This window comes from Lycorma delicatula, chromosome 8 (genome assembly GCF_047948215.1).
Source record: "Lycorma delicatula isolate Av1 chromosome 8, ASM4794821v1, whole genome shotgun sequence".
In the NCBI taxonomy this organism is placed as follows: Eukaryota; Metazoa; Arthropoda; class Insecta; order Hemiptera; family Fulgoridae; genus Lycorma; species Lycorma delicatula.
Genome location: NC_134462.1, coordinates 95,652,873 through 95,672,687, shown reverse-complemented (window position 1 = coordinate 95,672,687; position 19,815 = coordinate 95,652,873). Strand labels below are relative to the sequence as shown.

General features: G+C 28.3%; 1 protein-coding gene across 2 annotated transcripts in view; it reads right to left on the bottom strand.

Moving 5' to 3' along the window:
* The window catches only part of LOC142329210 (transcription initiation factor TFIID subunit 4-like), a 101,419-nt gene that overhangs the window by 12,469 nt on the left and 69,135 nt on the right, over positions 1 to 19,815 (bottom strand). The window contains exons 12-13 of one of the 2 annotated variants that reach the window (XM_075373610.1): positions 16,967 to 17,017; positions 3,405 to 3,587 (exon numbers count right to left, since the gene is read on the bottom strand). In XM_075373610.1, the coding sequence (XP_075229725.1) occupies positions 3,474 to 3,587; positions 16,967 to 17,017 (165 nt within the window). In that variant the 3' untranslated portion in view covers positions 3,405 to 3,473. The remainder of the gene's footprint in view (positions 1 to 3,404; positions 3,588 to 16,966; positions 17,018 to 19,815) is intronic. The other variant, XM_075373612.1, reaches the window with a different exon arrangement.

Genomic DNA, 19,815 nt, shown 5'->3' with positions numbered 1-19,815 from the left:
TTAATATTCACCAGTGGTGCTAAATATCAGCCTTTGCATGGATTTTTCAAACCATCCTTGTAAATGTATGTAAATTTGTGGGAGCAAAAAAATTTGAACACTATCAATTATAGAAATTGTCATTTCATATTGATAATGATGATTAGAAAATTTCTATAAACTTTATTACATAATTATTTAAAGCCTCGACTCAGATGACAAATTGTAAAATTAATTATTATTATTTTTCCAATTATGAAAGAGATCAACAAATCAAACATTTTTGGACAACTAACATGTAAGTCCTGATGTGGACATCAAGATTTCAGAATAAAAAAATATAATTAAAATAACAAGTGCCAACTTACATTCCACAACTAGAGTAAAATTTTGCATTTTTCTAGCTCGCTATAATTTTATTAGAGAGAAAAGTAAATAATATATTTACTATAAATAAATATATATATATATCATATATATATATATGATATACATATATTTAACATATAAATATATTTAACTACTTTTAAATGATTGTTAATACTATTAAAATTTATTTAAAACTAAAAATTTTTTTATCACTAATGGCAAATACTACACTCAAATTCCAGCCCATATACATGGTCTACTAGAACACATAATGAATTCTTAATAAGGAATTTTTTTTTTTAATAATGTATTAATTTTTCTGCTGATATGATTGTTTTCCACTATCATCATACTCAAGTTCTGCTTCACTGCTGATTAAACCAGATGAAGAATGTTTTCCCATTTTAAATGGGTTAATACTAGTAGACTGTGTACAGTAAGCAGTTCTATTAATCCTTACCACACAATTTGGGATACCCAACACCAAGTAAGATTTAATATACATTTGATTTTCACAATTTAAGTGTGTGTGTGTGTGTGTGTGTGTGTCCATACATAAAAGTTTAATTTTTTTTCATTTTTAAAAATAAGTTATCAACAGAGGAGTTGGAATGAAAACGAACTGTTTTTTTCTTTTGTGAGAACCTTGACTTTTGATTAGCTGTTATTAAAAAGCCACATTGCATTTAAATTAATTGCATTTAAATTTTTATATGAGCTAGTCCATTCTATCAACTATGAAATTTCATATCAGTATTTTTAACAGTTCTAGAGTTGTTATTCTATTTGTATAACTATATTACTATTGAATCTATGCAGTGCAAAAAACCAGATATGTTCGTTACTTTCAATATTATTTTAATTGATGAATATGACATCAATATAGTATAGTATATTTATCAGTAACATAGTATAATTTTTAGAGATATTTATTTAAGAATTCATTGCTTTAGTGACACAACTGAAAGAAAGAATGGAAAACAATTATTATATTTAAAGGCAATTTATCATTGACCATGGCAGCAGTCACACCAAGTGTGACTCATCATAGCAAGATATACTCATTTACACAACTATGAGTTTCAAAACCGTCAATTCCATATACATCTGAAAAAGAGACCAGTTCTGTCAATTCATGAAGAAATGGAAAGAGTGTAGCAGAAAAAGAGACAACTGAGATAAATATCTTGCTGATCACGTTAGTGAAGTAAATACTAAAAACTCAAGTTGTGATCTACAAAGGAAAAAGGCTAACTTCAGTGTTGAAATTCATGATTCTACTGGGCAATGAAAATTGTCTGAACAAGGTAAAAAAGTACAACATCTAATGAGAAAACAGCTCCTAACAAAATATATAAAGAGAAAAAATCTACATAAAAAATACATAAATTGAACTTTGAAGGTTAACTGAAAGTGATTTTCTCTGACAAAACAATTTCACTATGGAAGATAAAGTTTAGTTTAGTTTAGTTCTTCCAAGGGCAGATGGAGAATCACTTTCTACCACAAATATTGTTTAGCTGATGAAACATCTACCAAAAAAATATTTTAGGGATGTTGTTCTGTTGATGGACCTTTGTGTCATGTTTCTATTTCTATATAGTGTCATATTTCTATAAGAAATGATGAGTACAGGAAAATATATAGTGATTTTGAAAAAGAGTTCTGCCTCCTTTAAAACACAAAGATTGAGTATTTCAATAAAATCTTGCTTCTTGCCATTCTTAAAAAATGGCAAAACAGTGCATGAGTGACAATAATATCAATTTACTAGACCGAGCACGAAATTCACCTTCATATCTTCATGGACCAATTTTCGGTTTTTTGTTTAAGATAGAAATGAAGAAGCTAGATTTGTAACAAAGAAGAAAAGAATGAAAAATGCAATCTGTATATAGTTTTGGAATGAAAAATTTAAAGAAAAATGGTAAATAAATTCAATCCTTGCCAAAAAAAAGAGAAAAATATAAAGGTGGACATAATTCATATTAAAATAAAAGTTATATAGTATAAACTTATGCAATTAAAATATAAAGTATAAAAATTTCCATTAAATTTTCAAGTGTTTCCATTAGTATGGACAACCCACTTTATTACACCAATATAACACTTCAAATTACCTTAAAGTAAACTTACATGATTAAATATTAAGAGATATTAAATAAAAATTTTAATTGTGAATCGATTGTTAAAAAATATACATTTTTTAATTAAAACAACCAAATCAAATTTTATTTTCATTTCAATTACTAGTTGTCATGAATATAATCTGAATGTTATTCTGTCTGATTAAAATTTCAAGTTAGCTAAATGGTTCAACTAAAGTTGATACATAATCTTTTTATGTTTTGCTGTTTTATGTATGGTTGTTTAGTGTATCCACTTTAATATATTATTTGTAATATAAATCATTCTGGCTTCAAAAATGTGACATAATAAATCTGTTAAGTTAAATTTAATGACCATGGGATTAAAACATGTATATCAACCTAGTTGGCTATTTTTCACGTATTTAAAAGTGTTGATTCTACCCACACCTAAATTTTTTATACAATCTCACATTTCAAATTGGCATATGAAAAAAGCAGATTGATTAATCCGGACCAACCTCTTGACATCCACAAAATTCAGAGACCACATATAATAAATTTACAAGCAATGAAGTGATGTGTAATGCTTATCCTCAAAGAATAGTTTACTTGAAGAAAATCTGGATTAAACATAACAGCAGCCATCATACCAGAGGTGAAAAGTCTTTAATGGAACACAGAATAAATGTGCTTAATCATCTGTCACAACTTGAATAGTAGAGAAAAAACTAAGAAAAATCTGTAATTTTGTGTTACTGATACAATAGCTATAATCATATAACCACAATAGCTATAATCATATAACCAAACTAAAATTCGTACACATAAAATAATATAAGATAAATATGTACATTACTCACAAAGAAAAAAATATTTACAGAAAAGAAGAAAAAAATGATTAATTTTAGTACAAATAATAAAATTATTTATTACTTATTGATAGTAATAACTAAAGATTGAACTGACTTGGTCCCTTGGCTAAGCAGCTGGTGATGTAAATAATTTGAGAAGAGGCCACAATTCTAACGTTGGACATCACTTGAGGTGCGCTCTATACAGCAGGTTACTCCGACATGTTTCCTTCTCCTGTTCTAGGAGGAAGATAAGGTCTCTGAGGTTAACGCGTTTTAATCTTGGGCGGCTAGGAAGCTGTAAAAAAAAAATAACTTATAAACAATAAAAAAACTATTTTTAAAAACATAATATTTTTGTAAATAAAACTTATGTAAAAAACAGATTTAATTGAAAAAAAAGTTATAATATGAAAAATATAATTTTTTATGATTGTATGAAAATAGTTTGTCAATCAACATTAAAATTAATTAAAAAAATATTTTTACAAGGCAATGTTCCAAAAACAAAACAATAGCAAAGATTACATTGCACTTCTTAATTCTCAGCAGTTTCATGAAGAAAAATAAAAGCTATTTAATGGCAAAAAAACTTTTCTTAAAGAGAACAAATGGTAGAATCAGACAGTCTAAAAATTAAAAGAAAATAATTTTATTGTGCAGACTCTATTTAGTAAAAAATATATTTATAAGTATATTGGTTTCTGTAAAATATTTCTAAAATCTATATAATGACAAGAGGCCACCCCTTCCCCTTAAAATTGATAAGAACTACAAAAAATTTAAATTATTTTCGAGAGTAGCACACAAACCTGTCTTCAATAAATTTTCAATGACATTCAGTAAGAACCTTACTAAAATTATTCAATCAATTAATAGATTTTAGATTTTAGATTAGGTTTGGGAAAATTATCTACAAATTGAATCGGTAACAAACACATTAAAGGCAATGCTGATCTCTGTGGCAGGATGTTCTACCTCAGTCTTTCACAAAAAGTCCCAGGTTTGAATCCCAATCAGAATTTGATTTCATAAGCAAAGATTTTCTTAAATTCTCATGCATAAGCTCCAGACTTACATGTGAAAATATAAATAAAACAAAATTATCTTATTCTATCGTACCAAAACCGAAACAAGTTAGAACATGATACATGACAAGCAACTCCTGAAAATTGAACAGCCATGCTCAAGAACAATAAGCATATAATTTGTTAAAAGATTCAGTTCTTCATATTCTTCATACGAAAACATCATGCATCAATCTACAGTAATTCATAATGTTTAATATCATAAAAGAATAGAAATAGTTTAATAAAGTATTGTTATACATTACATTTAATTTATCAGCTTAATTCTTAACAAAATTATTTTGTATTAATATTTATGGTAGTTGTTAATATCATTTATTAACATTGTAATTAACAAGTATACGTTAACTAGTGTAAAGTGGGTCCAAGTCTTTGAGAAACTAAACCTGTACATTTCTTCCAGCCCAGGCACCTAAACAATTCTTTCACAATTTGTAAAAAGTGTTTAACTATTGAAATTATTTATAATAAAAAAATATTTATATTTATGATTAGATAATCACTTTAACAACGATGAAGTAACCCTCAGGATCTCTGATAATAATAATTACCAACATTCATGATTATATATTTACGTACATAAAATTCTTCATATGATTATTTTTTATGAAATATGAATAAAAATTTTAAAATAAATTATTTTGCATGAAATTGTTAAATTATTGTAATAGTTATTAAATAAATTTATACCTATATTCTCTAGAACATTCTTACAAAATAAAATACCTTATCAAAATAAGTGTCCATTTTCATATCTTTTGATTTCAGGACCCAGCAACTGCCTATGGCTTCCATCATAGACCTCTAGTCTTGCAATGATCCAAGACATTTAATCATTCTATTCCTACAACTTTTCCATTCTAAAAATTATTCAATGATTGTGATTTTAGGATTGCTGCTCCAACATCATTCGCTTTCATTTTAGCCTTATTTTATATACACCTCATTTGGCTTTGTTCCTCGAAATATTTCTTCCACTTTTTATGTATGTCTTCCTCTTTGGATAGAAATTTGACACTCTGCTGATAATTCCTTTAACGCCTGTACTCTTCCTCCAAATACCTTCTCTTACTGTTCATGCTTTTTTATATGTTAGTTCATACTCTTCTTTTCTTTCTAAATCCTTCATATGAACATGCACCTGCAAGCCAGTTTAGTTTTCTTTTTGTATTACTCTTCTTAATTTGACTCAATTTTTTGTAGAGCCTTCTTCATCATTCCTGTTCATCTATTCTCTTGTGTGTTCTATTTTTTTTTTAATTCTCTCTCTGACAACCCATGAGTTTTTTTTTAATTTAATGAAACTACCTCTATTTTTTCCTGCTATTTTTATGCTACTTTTCATATTCAAACAAAATTCATTTGCAGTAATGCCTTCTGAATTTCTTTTCTTCAATATATAAGCTGACTTCTCTTCTACTGCCTCCTTTCCAATTATTATTTTTTATAGTCTCCATTTAGTTATTTTCTTTTATCTTTTAATTCCCTTCAATTTTTATCTATCCTACTAGAAGTATACAATTACTATCTATGCCTTCTCTCCCTTCATTCAGTGTTCCCAGTCTGTACTTTTCCATTACTTGTTCTTACTGTCCTTCCCCTATCACAGCTTTCCGATTCCCCATTATTCCACTGTTATTCTACAACAATTTTTACCTTCCTTTTCCATAAGTTTTCCTATCTGTTCATGCATTATTTTAACTGCATCATTGCAGCTGAAGTAAATGTTAACAAAATGAATCTCTCCTCCTTAATTTAAAAGCCTTATAATGATCACAACTTGGCTGAACAATGCTTTAAATTAGAATATATGGTGTTAAGTTTACATTTTATATATAAAAAAAAGAATGGGTTTTAAAAAGAAGGAACTAGCTGCTGCTCCATAAACTCAGCTGAGAATACCTCTCCAGCAATGCATAGACGTTTTGTACAGCAAATGAGGGCAAAAGGCTTCACACTAATGATCAAACATGTGATGTAATGGTTTTACCCTCATATAAATATATAATGGTTTGTTCCTCATGGTCACATCAATAAAGCATGGTTTGATTTAAAACATAAGTAAGATGACATAATATTATAATGCTGAATTAAGCTAAAAGTGCAGATGTTTAAAATGCTGAACACCATTCTAACACACCACCTAATGCAAGAAAGGAATATGGATACTCAGTATATTGTTACATTCACTACTGATGTAATAGACCTATGCTGGGAATATATACACTACTGCAGATAAATAAAAGTGAGGCTGCAATCATTATAAATTATACAGAATTGTATAATTTGTGTAATTTAATTTTACCTAAAACAAATTCACTGAAGAAGGAGACGTATCTTCATGCAATTAAGTCTACAACAAAATGCTTGAGTGATGCTATGGCCTTGAAGTTATGAAGTTGATTTACAACTTCACTCCCAAAATAATTTAAGCAGGGAGTCTACTTTTTATTTCTAATTTAAAAAAAATTGTTATTATAGTACTGTCTGTCTTTAATTCATATTAATTATTACATCAATTCACAAAATCTGTAAGCCAAATTACTATTCAGCAACTATCTCACCGATTCTAAGACTTATCATTCTTGAGAAAGCAAATAATTAAAAGAATAACAATGATAAAATGGCAATTCAAATATAAAATATCACCTTTAAATAAACTAAGGGAGAATTCTTTTGCCATTTGACTGGTTGTGATGATAACCACCTCAAATAACTGGTCAAATGAATATGTAAAAATTATGTTATAAGATTGAATAAAGTGCTGTTCACACTTTTTAATGCTATCAGTTTAAGAGCTGCTGAGTGACGTTTTGTCATATTTTTCATTACAATTTTTCTTAAAATAAAGGAAAACCTCCATAAAAAAACAAGCACAAGAAAAATTCAATGAATAAAAATTTCTTTCCTTTTTAAGATGTATAATTTTTCATTTTTTTCAGAATACACAAACACACAGCCGGTTTTAAAAAAGGATATCAATAAAATTTAACAAATAATTTATCACAATATGATTAAAGCATTTATTTCTCTTTTATACGGCTTTTTTTTTTAATAAATTTACACCCAACTGCAGAAAACAACCCTCTTTCTGAACAGACCTCATAATAAGTAATGTCATTAGAGTAAATGTCATCTTCAAGCTTAATCAATCAGCAGTAGTTAAATTTAAACTTCTACCTATCATACACCTCCCACATTACAGCCAATTAAATCGTGAAGTGGTGGAAGTATTATCATGCCAAAAATCACATTTCCACTTTTTCAATTTCATTTGCATTATCAGAGTCATTAAATACTCAAGAAATGGTAAAAGGAAGGAGTATATAGTCTGTCTATTCATACACACATATGTGTGTGTTATGCTTGTTAAGAACTAGGAATCGGCTGATAAAAGTCTTAAAATTTGATATAGACTTCTATACAAATGAGGCAGCAAAGCTAAAGTTAAAAGTTTATAGGTAAGGTGACAGAAAGTTCAGCTGGAGCTGAACTTTGTGAACTTTTAGACTATTTTAAAAATATGATTATTTTTCTGAATAAAAATTTTCCCAAAATGACTCCCAAATTAAAAAATAAAGCTTTTAGTCAAAATTTAAAAAAAGGTTTTTGTTCAAACTGTACAAATACATCTGTCGCTGCCAATAAAAGTTTAGCAAGAATGTGGACAACTTTTTTTTTCTAACACTGGAATCAGCCAATATGTTTGATACCAGCTAGCTACATTTTAACAGAATGCAACCACATATTCAGAGTAAAATTACAAATGTAGAGGTTCAACTTTTTGAACTAAACTGAATTCTTAAAACTATCCCAAACTAGTCAACTCTTCTCTCTGTTCTTAAAGTCTTCTTATATCTTAAAGTAGAACTTTCCAGAAACATTCCACAGGTAATGGACCATCTGATTGTATGTGATTAAGAGGAAGCAGTCTGCAATCTTACAAAGGGCCATGTTTAGCAATCCTTTTGTTTATAATTAAAAACTATCAGTTTGTGAAAAAATAAACTAACAACAGATTTACAAATAAGATAATTCAACATTTACAATGTCATGCAATACCTTACCTCTAAAATTAAATTTAAAAAAAGCTTAATATAAATGTGCCTTATATTTTGTTAAAAATGTAATTAAATAAAAACAATTCAACACTCTAATAAGAACAAGATTCATGCAACTAAAACTACAACTATTTGAAAAAATGACAGATAACAAATGCAAGAATGAAATTACTGATGAAAAAAATTAGATAAGCACAAGAATCTGTTAAACTTTAAAAAAAAAAAAAACATGACAGAAAATTAACAAAGGTTACATTCTACATTCATCTTGTATTTAGTTTCAAATTAGAAAACAATTATTGGTAACTCAAGGAATGAATGCTAAAAAAAAGTGCTGAAATTTTTGAATAGTGTCTTTCACTCTGAAATACCTAAATTTCAAAAAAACATCTTTCACCTAAAGGATTAATAAAGTACTTTTGACCATTTTAAACAAATATAATAACGGACAATATATTAAAAAATATTTACTTTTCAGAGATAAATTTTGTTTAAATATTATTGTGTTCTCCACAAAAAATACATTTATTACAAAGCTACAGCCAAAAGAAAAAGAACAAAAAAAAAAGAAAAGAACATTATTTTTGTATACTTTTTGTGATGTTAAAAATGAAAATTTTCATCTGTATTCTCTTAATCCTTCTACAGTTGCAAAAGGCAGCCACATTACCAGAACTTTCATATGGGAGGATCAACCTAATAATGTTATACTACAAAACTTTTTAAATAGTCTAAAGATACATAACATAATTACAATACATTCCAGTAAACTAGTAATAAAAAAAAATTACTGATACAGACATCATACAATTTACAAACATAAATTTAATTGCTAAGGAATAAACTATTACTAAATTCTCAAACATTTAATAAATTTTTCTAAATGGAAAATACCAGCTCTTTGTATATCTTCCACTAATTGCAGGCTGGTTTCATACTCAATATCTCATATAGGGTTTGTCCTAAAAGTAACGAGACTGATACTGACAAAACAAATACATTTAATAATTTTCTAAATAGGATCCTTGCCCAGCCACAAACCACTCCCAGTGATGATTAAATTGTTAGAATGACATCACAAACACCTGTTGCGGGATGTTGTCACGGTTCCTTTTCATGGCCTCTTGAAAAGCTTCAATGGTTGCAAATCAATGTCCTTCTATCACTTTTCAACTGAAGAACAAAAAGAAGTTGTAGGGAGACAGATCGAGGCTGTAGCAGTTTTGGCACTTTCTTGTTGGTCAGAAACTGCCTAATTATCAATCCAGTGTGGCTCAGTGTATTATCATGGTGGAGGATCTAGCTGTCAAAGATCTCGGGAAGGATGCAAGTTATGCATTTTCGAAGTCTTGCCAGCACTTCGGCGGAAAAAGCTGCATTCACTGTCTTTCACAGGGATAAACTCTTTACAAATGACCCCTTTCAAATCATAGAACAAAATAAGCATTGTTTTGATCTTCAACTTCCTCATCTGAGCCTTCTTCAGGTGAGGTGACTGTGGCATGTGCCAATCAAAGATCCATAATTTACCTACTGTGATCACACAGTGCATAAAGTCTGGGTCTGTTGCCACACATCCAACAATTCGCGACACTGTCACACTCATGTCTGTTGAGATTGGTAAAAAATTTAGGCGCAAATTTTTTGCATGCCCAATTCATGCATCACAATTTTATAACTTGCGTTTTCGGCAAGTTTAGGTCGTTCATGATTAATTGCAGCCCATATGTCTTATCATTAATCAAAACAACATGCACACGCTGCACATTTTTGTCTGTTTTGGTCGTGGATGGTCGACCCTTCAGTTTTCGTCCTGTACATCCTCTTTTCCCTCTTTGAAGGCCATATGCCAAGTAAAAACCTGTGTTCTTTGTAGATATTTGTTCCTGAACACTGTCTGAAATATGTCAAAAGTCTCCATCCCAGATTTTTCAAGTTGCACACAAAATTTCATAGCATACCGTTACTCAATCAAACTGCATTTTTCTCATGACATATCACTTACACAGAGGTTCATTAGATTCATCATCCACTCACACCCACTGCATTCCCCCAATACAAGATTTCCCCACCCACTGCGCCTGTGTGACACGTCATAGCCAATGCAATTACTTTCAGAGCAAACCCTGTAGTAGTTGTGCTGGAGACTTCCTTACACCATACAATTCTAGGATGGGACAAACAAGGTACCTTAAGAATGCTGTACCTATTACTTAGGTACAAGGATCTTTAATCCCTAAAACAGGAATAATTTTTGTTGCAGGAAATACTTAAAATTCTTCAATGCAAAATCAATGATCAATAATGTGCTAGGTGAAAATGTCGTGATCTCTTGAGGAAACGCAAGTGGAATGTACCCTTACTGCGAGGGGGTTTTTATCTTAAGTTCTTCCTGGATGTGGTTTGTTTGTCTCCTACTAAGATCCTTACAAGGATAAACTGTCCATTCTTACTACCTACTGCTCTTCCTTATGCTCAAGTCCTTCTTATCTGAAATCGATTCTGTGGGTGTAGGTCTGGTAAATTCTCTGTATGTAGGATGTCAGGACCCTTAGGGCCAATCAGTACAAGTTATCTGGCAGAGAGCCATTATCAGACTTAGATGCTTGTTTCTTGTATAGTGACCTTTTGATGTCAGTCAAATGAGTTAACAAGTCTTCAGCTTCATACTACCTCTTCCCTTTCAACAGTTTCAATTTCTTCCTTTTCAAAAAATTAAAAATCAGTTCCACACAACACTGCAGCCGAGCAACAATATGTAAGTTATCTAAATAAATTTTTATATGATTTTAAACCTGTGAAGTCCTTTTTGAATTACCTGGTACTTTTACCACATATAATTTTTCAAGAGTTTGGGTTCTAATTTTTCAAGAGTTTGGGTTCTAAATTTGTTAATCTGAATTCTCTATAAACTCTTAATTTTAGTATATTTTTATCTCTCTTTACGATAATATCTAAAAATCTTATTAAACTGTATTTTCTATTTCTAAAATATGTATATTTCTATAAAATATTATTTACCCCTACAACATGTTCAAAATTAATCTGTTTATTGTAAATTATTGAACTGTATTATGTAAGTAAAAGTTGCTAATAAATTGAAAACAATTTTGATTTATATTACAAGAAGGGTTACACTGTAATGATTATGTAAATATTTATACAATACCTGGAAGACAATATATTTGGTAAAGAATAACAATAATTTATTAAAATTAAAAAGAAATATTATACTAAATTCACATAATGAAGTAATGTAATGTAACCAGTATATCCAGTAACAGTAATGTAACCAGTGTTAATGGGGGAAAATTGTTAGACTGATTAATCATATTAAAATATTACTGTACTAAAATTCTTGAAAAACAATATATGAAATAAAATTAGTTTTACATGATATTTGGTTGGAAAATTAAAAAAAAAGAAACGAAACTATCTTTAAGAGTATATTTTTCCTAAGTTCAAATAAGTCAAAATCAGATGAATAACTGTAATGTTTTTGGGTCACACTTTGTTATTTAATTTTTTTAGATTTCAGTACAGCTGAACAAAATGCAGTTGTGAAGACAACTCTATAGGCATGAACATTACATTCAGTGATGCCAAAAAAGTTGTTTTACGAAATTTACAATTTTTTTTTGTATTTTTATGAAAAAAAAATGCCTAAGGTTCTATTTTGTTCTTACTTTAAGTTTTTTAATATTAATTAATATTCAACAATCAAATAATTAAGAATTAATCATTGGAATTTGATAAATTTGAATTTAAGAAAAATTATATTTTAAGATATACTGCTAAGTTTTAAATTACTCTTATGTATTTTACAAAAAAAAAAAAGCCCGGGAAATCATTTCACAAAATGCCTATAAATCAGTTATCATTTCCAGATACTAAATTTTAGTAATGGTGATTTTTTGTAAGCTTTACATGAACAATGCAATTAGAAGTGTAAAATTTATAAAAATAAAAAAATTATGTTTTTCTAAAGTACTTTTATTGACAAAAGAAAAAATATTTTATAATGTTAGAACTTAATTTGCAATAGTGCATACTTGATACTGTTGGATTTATCAGAAACTTGTATAACTGCTTTACTTGTGGCCAAGTGGTGGTGATATTGAACTATTTGAATAAACAGTTGAATTTCTATAATAATATCTTTTAAGTACAACGATTAAGAAAAAAATAATAATTTTTTTTCACTTCACTTAAGTACATGAAAACCAGGATTTCCAGCATAAAGGGTAGTTATCAAACTTGATATTTCATCTGTCATAAAATAGCAGCTGGAAATTTTGAATGGATTAAGTCATCAGCAGCAACAGTAGTCTGTTGACCAGTGTTTTGTGTCAAATGATATTTTCAATAGCTTCACCATCAGGACTTTAATCTTCAATAACTATTTTGATGTTTTCATAATCATTACTATCATCCCTAAACTTGAGTCATCTCTATCGCTGCTTTTGTTTTCTAAAGTTTATCTTGCTTTAATTTTCAACATTATTTTCTACACAATTTACACAAAATGTACACATAAGACATACAAATGTATCTTCAGTCGTGACATTACCACGATTTCATGATCAGGCATAATACTAAGTGAAGCAGACAACTGCAATTGAGTATGTTATCACATTATTAATAAATTATTCAACATAATGAAATAAAGAGTGCAACTGAAAGCCAAAGTACAGCAGTAGGTGAGATATCAGTACACATAGTGTAAGTATGGAGCTGGTGGGGCATGACATATTGCTTAGCATGACGTGTTTGTCAAGATGCCAAACATGTAAAACAGCTAAATTTCTTAGTCTTACTAGTTTTTTGTTGACTTTCTAGAAACAGCTTAAAAAAATTTTCTTGGAAATTGCTGATGTAATTCTAGGACACATTTAAAATCTCCCAGATCAAATATCACATAAAACCTCTTAAGTCAGCTCTTTATTAAGTTCAAGGAATTTTATTAATATAACATTGTTTTACCTTTGAAGTAAAATGTTCATATAAACCTGCTTCTAGAAGTGATTCACTGGTGAGTTGTGAAACCGTTGCTTATTGTTTTATTGAAAAAAAAAATTACTTTAAGAGAAAATAAATAAATAAACTATATATATAACTTTTTTTTCAATTTATATATATAATTGATAGATATATATATTTCAATTTTAATTACATTATTTTTCATTTGAAACTTGAAGCAAAATAAGGGCAAAATATTTTGCTACCTGTTAACTAAAAAATGAAGTATTTCTTTGTCTACTTGGCTACATGAGTTTTCTGCTTCAAATAATTTCCAGGAGTGGCATGAGGAAAACTTATCATGCCACATGCATGTATTTTCATGTGTGTGTGTGTGTATCTTTTTATAAAACTAGAGATACTTTCTACAAAAGGAAAATCCATTTTAATGGCTAAAATTTACAATGTAGCATGTTTTAATTTACATTGAAATACAGAAAATTAAAAGCCCCAAAGCAGAAGGCTCAAAGCACTTTAAAATGTGGAGCAGTACAATACTATTTATATACTTTATTTATTTATTTATATACTATTTTATATACTTTTTAAATCATTCAGTTTACACAATATGTAATCTAATCTGATAAAATGTTAGTAAAAAAAGTTAACAGTTAGGAAGTTCTATTAATATTGTTAATATAAATGTGTACATTCCAGATTAATGATAATATAAAATACAGTCATTCCCATACACATGCTCACTTCTACAGAAAAACAAATTTAATAAATATGCAAAAAACCATGACAAGATTTTTCAAATACTCTAATAATAACAATAACAGTCATAATAATAATAATACATAACAATAGCAGTAGTAGTAAAGCAGAAATAAATAAATATATTAAAAACAACCTACACTACTATGATACAGAAAGAAAAATTACAACCAAATGTTGTAATGCATCATATATGCATGTCTACAAATGGAAAAAACACCTAGTCTAAAAATTCATTGTTTCTATTGATAGTATACCCAAAATTGTTTTTTAAAAAAATACAGCAAATAAAAATAGAAAATTAAACAAAGCATATTCTACATTTTAAAAAAAAAATTTATGTACAAAGTAATAAGAAAAAAAGTCTACCTTTGAACGGATGTGTACATTTATTGACAAGTGTTACAATTTTTAAAAAAACAAATACAAATATCTTACTTCTTATTCATTCATGTCTTTTGATTTAAAATATTTAAATGTACAGAATGTTTTGTTTGATTTTTATAATAAAAAATCTACGTTGTTGGAATAACTATTTTAAAATAAATTAGACAAATTTTAAGATAAATTAGTACATAATTGTAAAAAATATTTTATGATAAAAATATAATCCATTTCATGTCAAATTATAAAATTCTGATGGTCCAGTAACCTACCCACAAACAAAACACTAACGTTTACAAACAAAATGGTACAGAATAGGCATTGCACTAGTTATATAATGGCACTGCGCAAACTTTTTAAATGGTACAATATACAAGACAAGGACTCAATAGAATTTGAGATATGCTTTGAAGATGGGAGAATTTGAAGATGGTGTGGTAAAAATTGTATTACATAGCTATGACTGAATGTATGGAGAGCTGTGTTTTTATGAACTTTCTTGTGAGTTAGAGCTCATGTTTATTGTCATATTACAAGAAACAGATATTATTCAGGTATGAATCTTATTGATGTAGCAATTTGCTACAGTATTAGGTTGTCTTTTAAGCTACAATGCTTCTTAATTGTGAGCCACTAATGTGAGGGCTTAGAGAAGATAGTGACACATTTTCTGGTGGACACCGTATGCAAGGTATTTTCAATATCTCAAAGTCAGAAAGGCAGCAAAGATATGTTTTCCAATTCATATAAATTCATGAATTAACTAGCATGTAATTTCAAGCATTAAATCCTAAATTTAGATAAGCTGAGAGTAGTTTATAAGGTATGCATGGCTATGCAGCCCTAGGTATGCAGAGTCAAGCATTACGGAATGAATAACGGCAATTTATAAAAACTATTTTTTCCACTTACTTACTACTTTATTATTTTTTTCTTTCTTAATATTTAGCACTTTTGCAAAGAACTCCTCAGAAGAAAATTTAGATTAAAAAGCCAATTACAAAATTTTTAAATATGAGGTATGTTTATCTTCTTAATCACAAACTAATATATTCTGCTATTAGGGTGCAATTTGCTAGATCAATGCCTATATGTGTAGCAAACATAAAGCTAACAGTTTAAAACTGACAGGGAGTTTAATTGGCTAAGCACTTTGCTCAATCCACAAGTTAAGTTTCCGAGAGGACTAACAGAAAAAAAAATCTTACAGTTTTTGAGCTGTTAACAGATTACTGGAAATATAGTATAACAGCATCAGGTTACAGCAGCTTAGCTCCAAAACATATAAGACCTAATCTGAGAAAAATTTGTGGCTAAAGACATCTGGTAGGTCATCATTGTTATAGTAGGGCATTAATGAACTTGAAGCTGACTATTAATATAGGTTTTTTACTTGGGAATGATTAGACAGACCACCACAGAAGACAATTCCTTACCCCAATATTAAGCAGTTAAAACATAGAAATTTCTACATCAAAATTTATTTGCTACCTCGTATAAATAATTTTTGTAGATATGATGTACCTTAGCTCTGAAAAACAGATATTAAATCAATATAGATATTATATCAATAGATATTCAATCTATTATAAAGAGAACAATGTAAATAAATATAAAGTTAATAAATTATCTTCTTCAGAAGGAATAACTAAATGATCAGGTTGTGTGTCCTTAAGTTTTGTGGTGTGATTAATAGTTAAGAATGAATGGTAAGAAAACGATTATGCAGTCACCTAGGCAAAGGAAAAAATCAGATATATGTATGTATGTCTACAGATATCATCAGTACCAATCTGAGAGAGGGCTAAACTAATTACATTTTATTCAAAAACTGAGCGTCTTATACATAAAATCTATTTTTCAAGTCACAAAATTAAAAATGGAGAAAAGAGGAAGTCTTTGTTGATTAGTATACTGATAACATCTACAACAATTTTATTACAAACGTTTTGTTTAATCTATTCAGATTACGTGCAAACACAATTTTTTGATTAAACAGTTTTAACTTTTTTTACTTTTGTTTATTTCTAACCAAAACTAGTGAAATATAAATTCCTTTACATTATTAAAAAAAGTGTGTGGAGAGGTTTAATGTTAATGTCTTTTTGAGCTTAAAATGTATTGTGTTTACGTTCATTTATAAATGTTCTATTATTGTCCACAATCATTCTTGCAACATATTATTCATAGACATACTACTTGAAGTGAGACTACTTCATTATAAACTATTTTGTAAATTCAATAAAAGTAAACAACCATTCAAATTTTTAAGCCTTTAAAAAAAAAGAAAGAAAAAAGAAACTTACAGCCTATTTATGTGCAATAAAAAATTATAAGATAGTAGTACACCAAAAATTATAAAACCACCGTCTTAAAAAAAAAAACTTTTTTTAAATCATAATACTTACTTGATATCGATTGAGACTATTACTTGAATTTGATGTATTACCATTAGATGACTGAAACACAAAATATTTCTCTATCACAATCTATCCTGGACGATAATACGCCCATTATTGAATAAAGAATAAGAACCAGAGCAGTTTTTTTTTTTTAATAAATCAATAATTAAGGAGAAAAAAAAGTCTGAGAGGAAGAAATAACAAAATATTTTTAATGTTTTATGTAAAAAAAAAAATTGTAAATATAATACTTAAGAAACATTAATTCATAATCTTTTACAAATGAATTATAAAAATTAAGTCTAAATGTTCAATACCAATTTTATCATGTTTTAAATAAAATCATATACAGTGCATACTTGCACAAAATAATAAGACAAGAGAATTAATAACCAAACATTCTCCTTAAAACAGTATTAATAGTTTTATTTTTAGTAAAAAGAAAACCTATCCATATTTCTGACAAAATTTTAAAAATACTTATTCTTAAAATATAAATGAAGAGAGAGAATTAATATTTAAATTGCATGACATACATCCAAAATTAATTGGCAGTCATTAAAAAAATGTAACAGACAACAAACAGTACATTACTTTTTAAGAGGAATAACATGCCTGGTGATAACCAGTAGGCATATCAGCTGCTAGTTTGGCTTTTTGTACAATCCCTGAAAGGAAATTAGAAATCTTCAATGTTTCAGAGGATAAAATGGATGATTTATGCTTTACTGAATTCCAATAATGCTACCCTGTTGGCACTTAAAAAGGGTTTGCACAATACTAAAGATTGAGAACCAAATGACTTCAAATGAATATCTCGAACTCATAGTGCAAACAAAAATAAAATACACTAGGCTGAATCACACTAAACTGTGACAAGAGACCATACTGAACACACTGTTGCAAGATGGGTCAGAACTGAGTAAGTTAACAGTGATTAAATAGGGCTACAGAAAATTAAGCTTAATACAGCTAATGTTAACCGATTACTTAAATTACTTATGTTTCGATACAAATTTATAGCGTAGCAATAAAGTATTGCATCAAAGAATGTATATTACTATTATCAAATGTATTGTAATTAGAAGGCTAACTGTTCTAAGGTTAAGAAAAAAATAATAAGGGTTAATGGCATACAGCAGTTCTAAAATAATTAACAATTTTTTAAAAATAGACAAATTTTTTTTACTTTTCTTTTTATTAAAACACAAAAAGTAAAAATAAATGAAAAAAAGAAGGAAAAAGGACAACTAAATTAAAAAGAAAAGCTTACTTACAAAGTAAATAATAAAATTCTTACAAGCTAAAAAAAATATGTGCATACCACACACGCAACAAACACACATGAAACTTTCTGAGTAACAAATTGTGTAAGAAAAATGCACACTATCGACGAGGCTAATGCATCAAATAGCATAAACACATTAAAAGAAAAATCTTATCAGCACCATTGATATAAACAAAAATCTCAGACAAAAAAAAAATATTTCTATTAAAAATTAAACTAAAAATATACTCTGAATATATAAATTACAGGCTGCCTTTAAAAATAAACAAACTACATAATTAATTAAATATAATTTAAAACTAATAAGGTAAAAGAAAATGGGTTAAGAAAACATTTAAAGGTAGTTACTTCCTTACTCAAGAGCTTACAATATTGTTTTAATCAATCCTTTTCCTCTCACATTATGAATTAGCCAAATAGCTTTTCTATTTCAAATCAATTTGATAAAAAATTTTATTCTTTTTAACTCACTTCATTACGATATTAAATTTTTCACTTTCTCTGTTCAACCTCTTCATTTCAAATGACTCCAGCCTTTCTTTTCTCTTTTTCTTACAATCCATGTTTAACACCTATACAGAGTATACTCCCAATCACAATACTTCACAAGACGTTTTCTCTGAAGTCTAGCTCCGTTTAGTATGTAATAACTATTAAACTAATACATGCTATTAAAGTTTTTATTTTCTTTTTTCTTTTGCAATTTTCTATTAACATTCTACCCAAATACCTGTACTGTTTTTCTTGATCAATTCTTAAACCCATTACTTTAGTCTTTTTATTGCTCATTTTTATTCTATATTTTATTAATATCTTTTAATCTGTTGAATATGCTATGTTTCATCTCTTAAAAACAAGATGTCCAAAACCTTATACAATTTATTCTTCTTCTTCTTCCTCCTATGAAAATTCCTTCATTTCTATAACATTTTAATCACATCTTCAACACACATATTAAACAAGACTGGTGACAAGCAACAACATTCTTATAAGCCTAATTGCACCCATTGACCCTCTTTCCTTTCCTGAATTCATGTTATTTGTCTGATCCTCTATATTTTTACTGAATCAATTTGCAGAATGTGACAAATTAATTAACCTGTAATCCTGACACTTTACTACATCATGCTTAATGGGATTGGACTCATGAGTTTTTTAAAAAAGTCTTTCGGTCACATCTCATCATTGTCGATCGTATTATGCAGTTTCACCAGATCTTGCAATTTTTCTTTATGATGACTGTTGCATGGCTGCCTGGTGTGGATGTTGAGCCTTATGTTTCTGCTTCATTTCTTTACTTGATATGACCCCTACCACTTTCCTTTCACAATTTGAGAAGCTAAAATTTTCTTCAGTGCACGAACTGATTGCAATGAGTTATTTTTCCTAAGATCTTTTTAAAAATTTTACTATTTATTTTTTTAATTTTCTTATATTATTCTGTATCGTACAAATGTTGGTCCACTGCTACCCTCTGTTCAACTGAGAATATAAATGCAAGTTTCCTCAAAAAATTTCTATCATTTCTATAATGCTGAATATCATAAAAGAATAAAAATTGTAATAT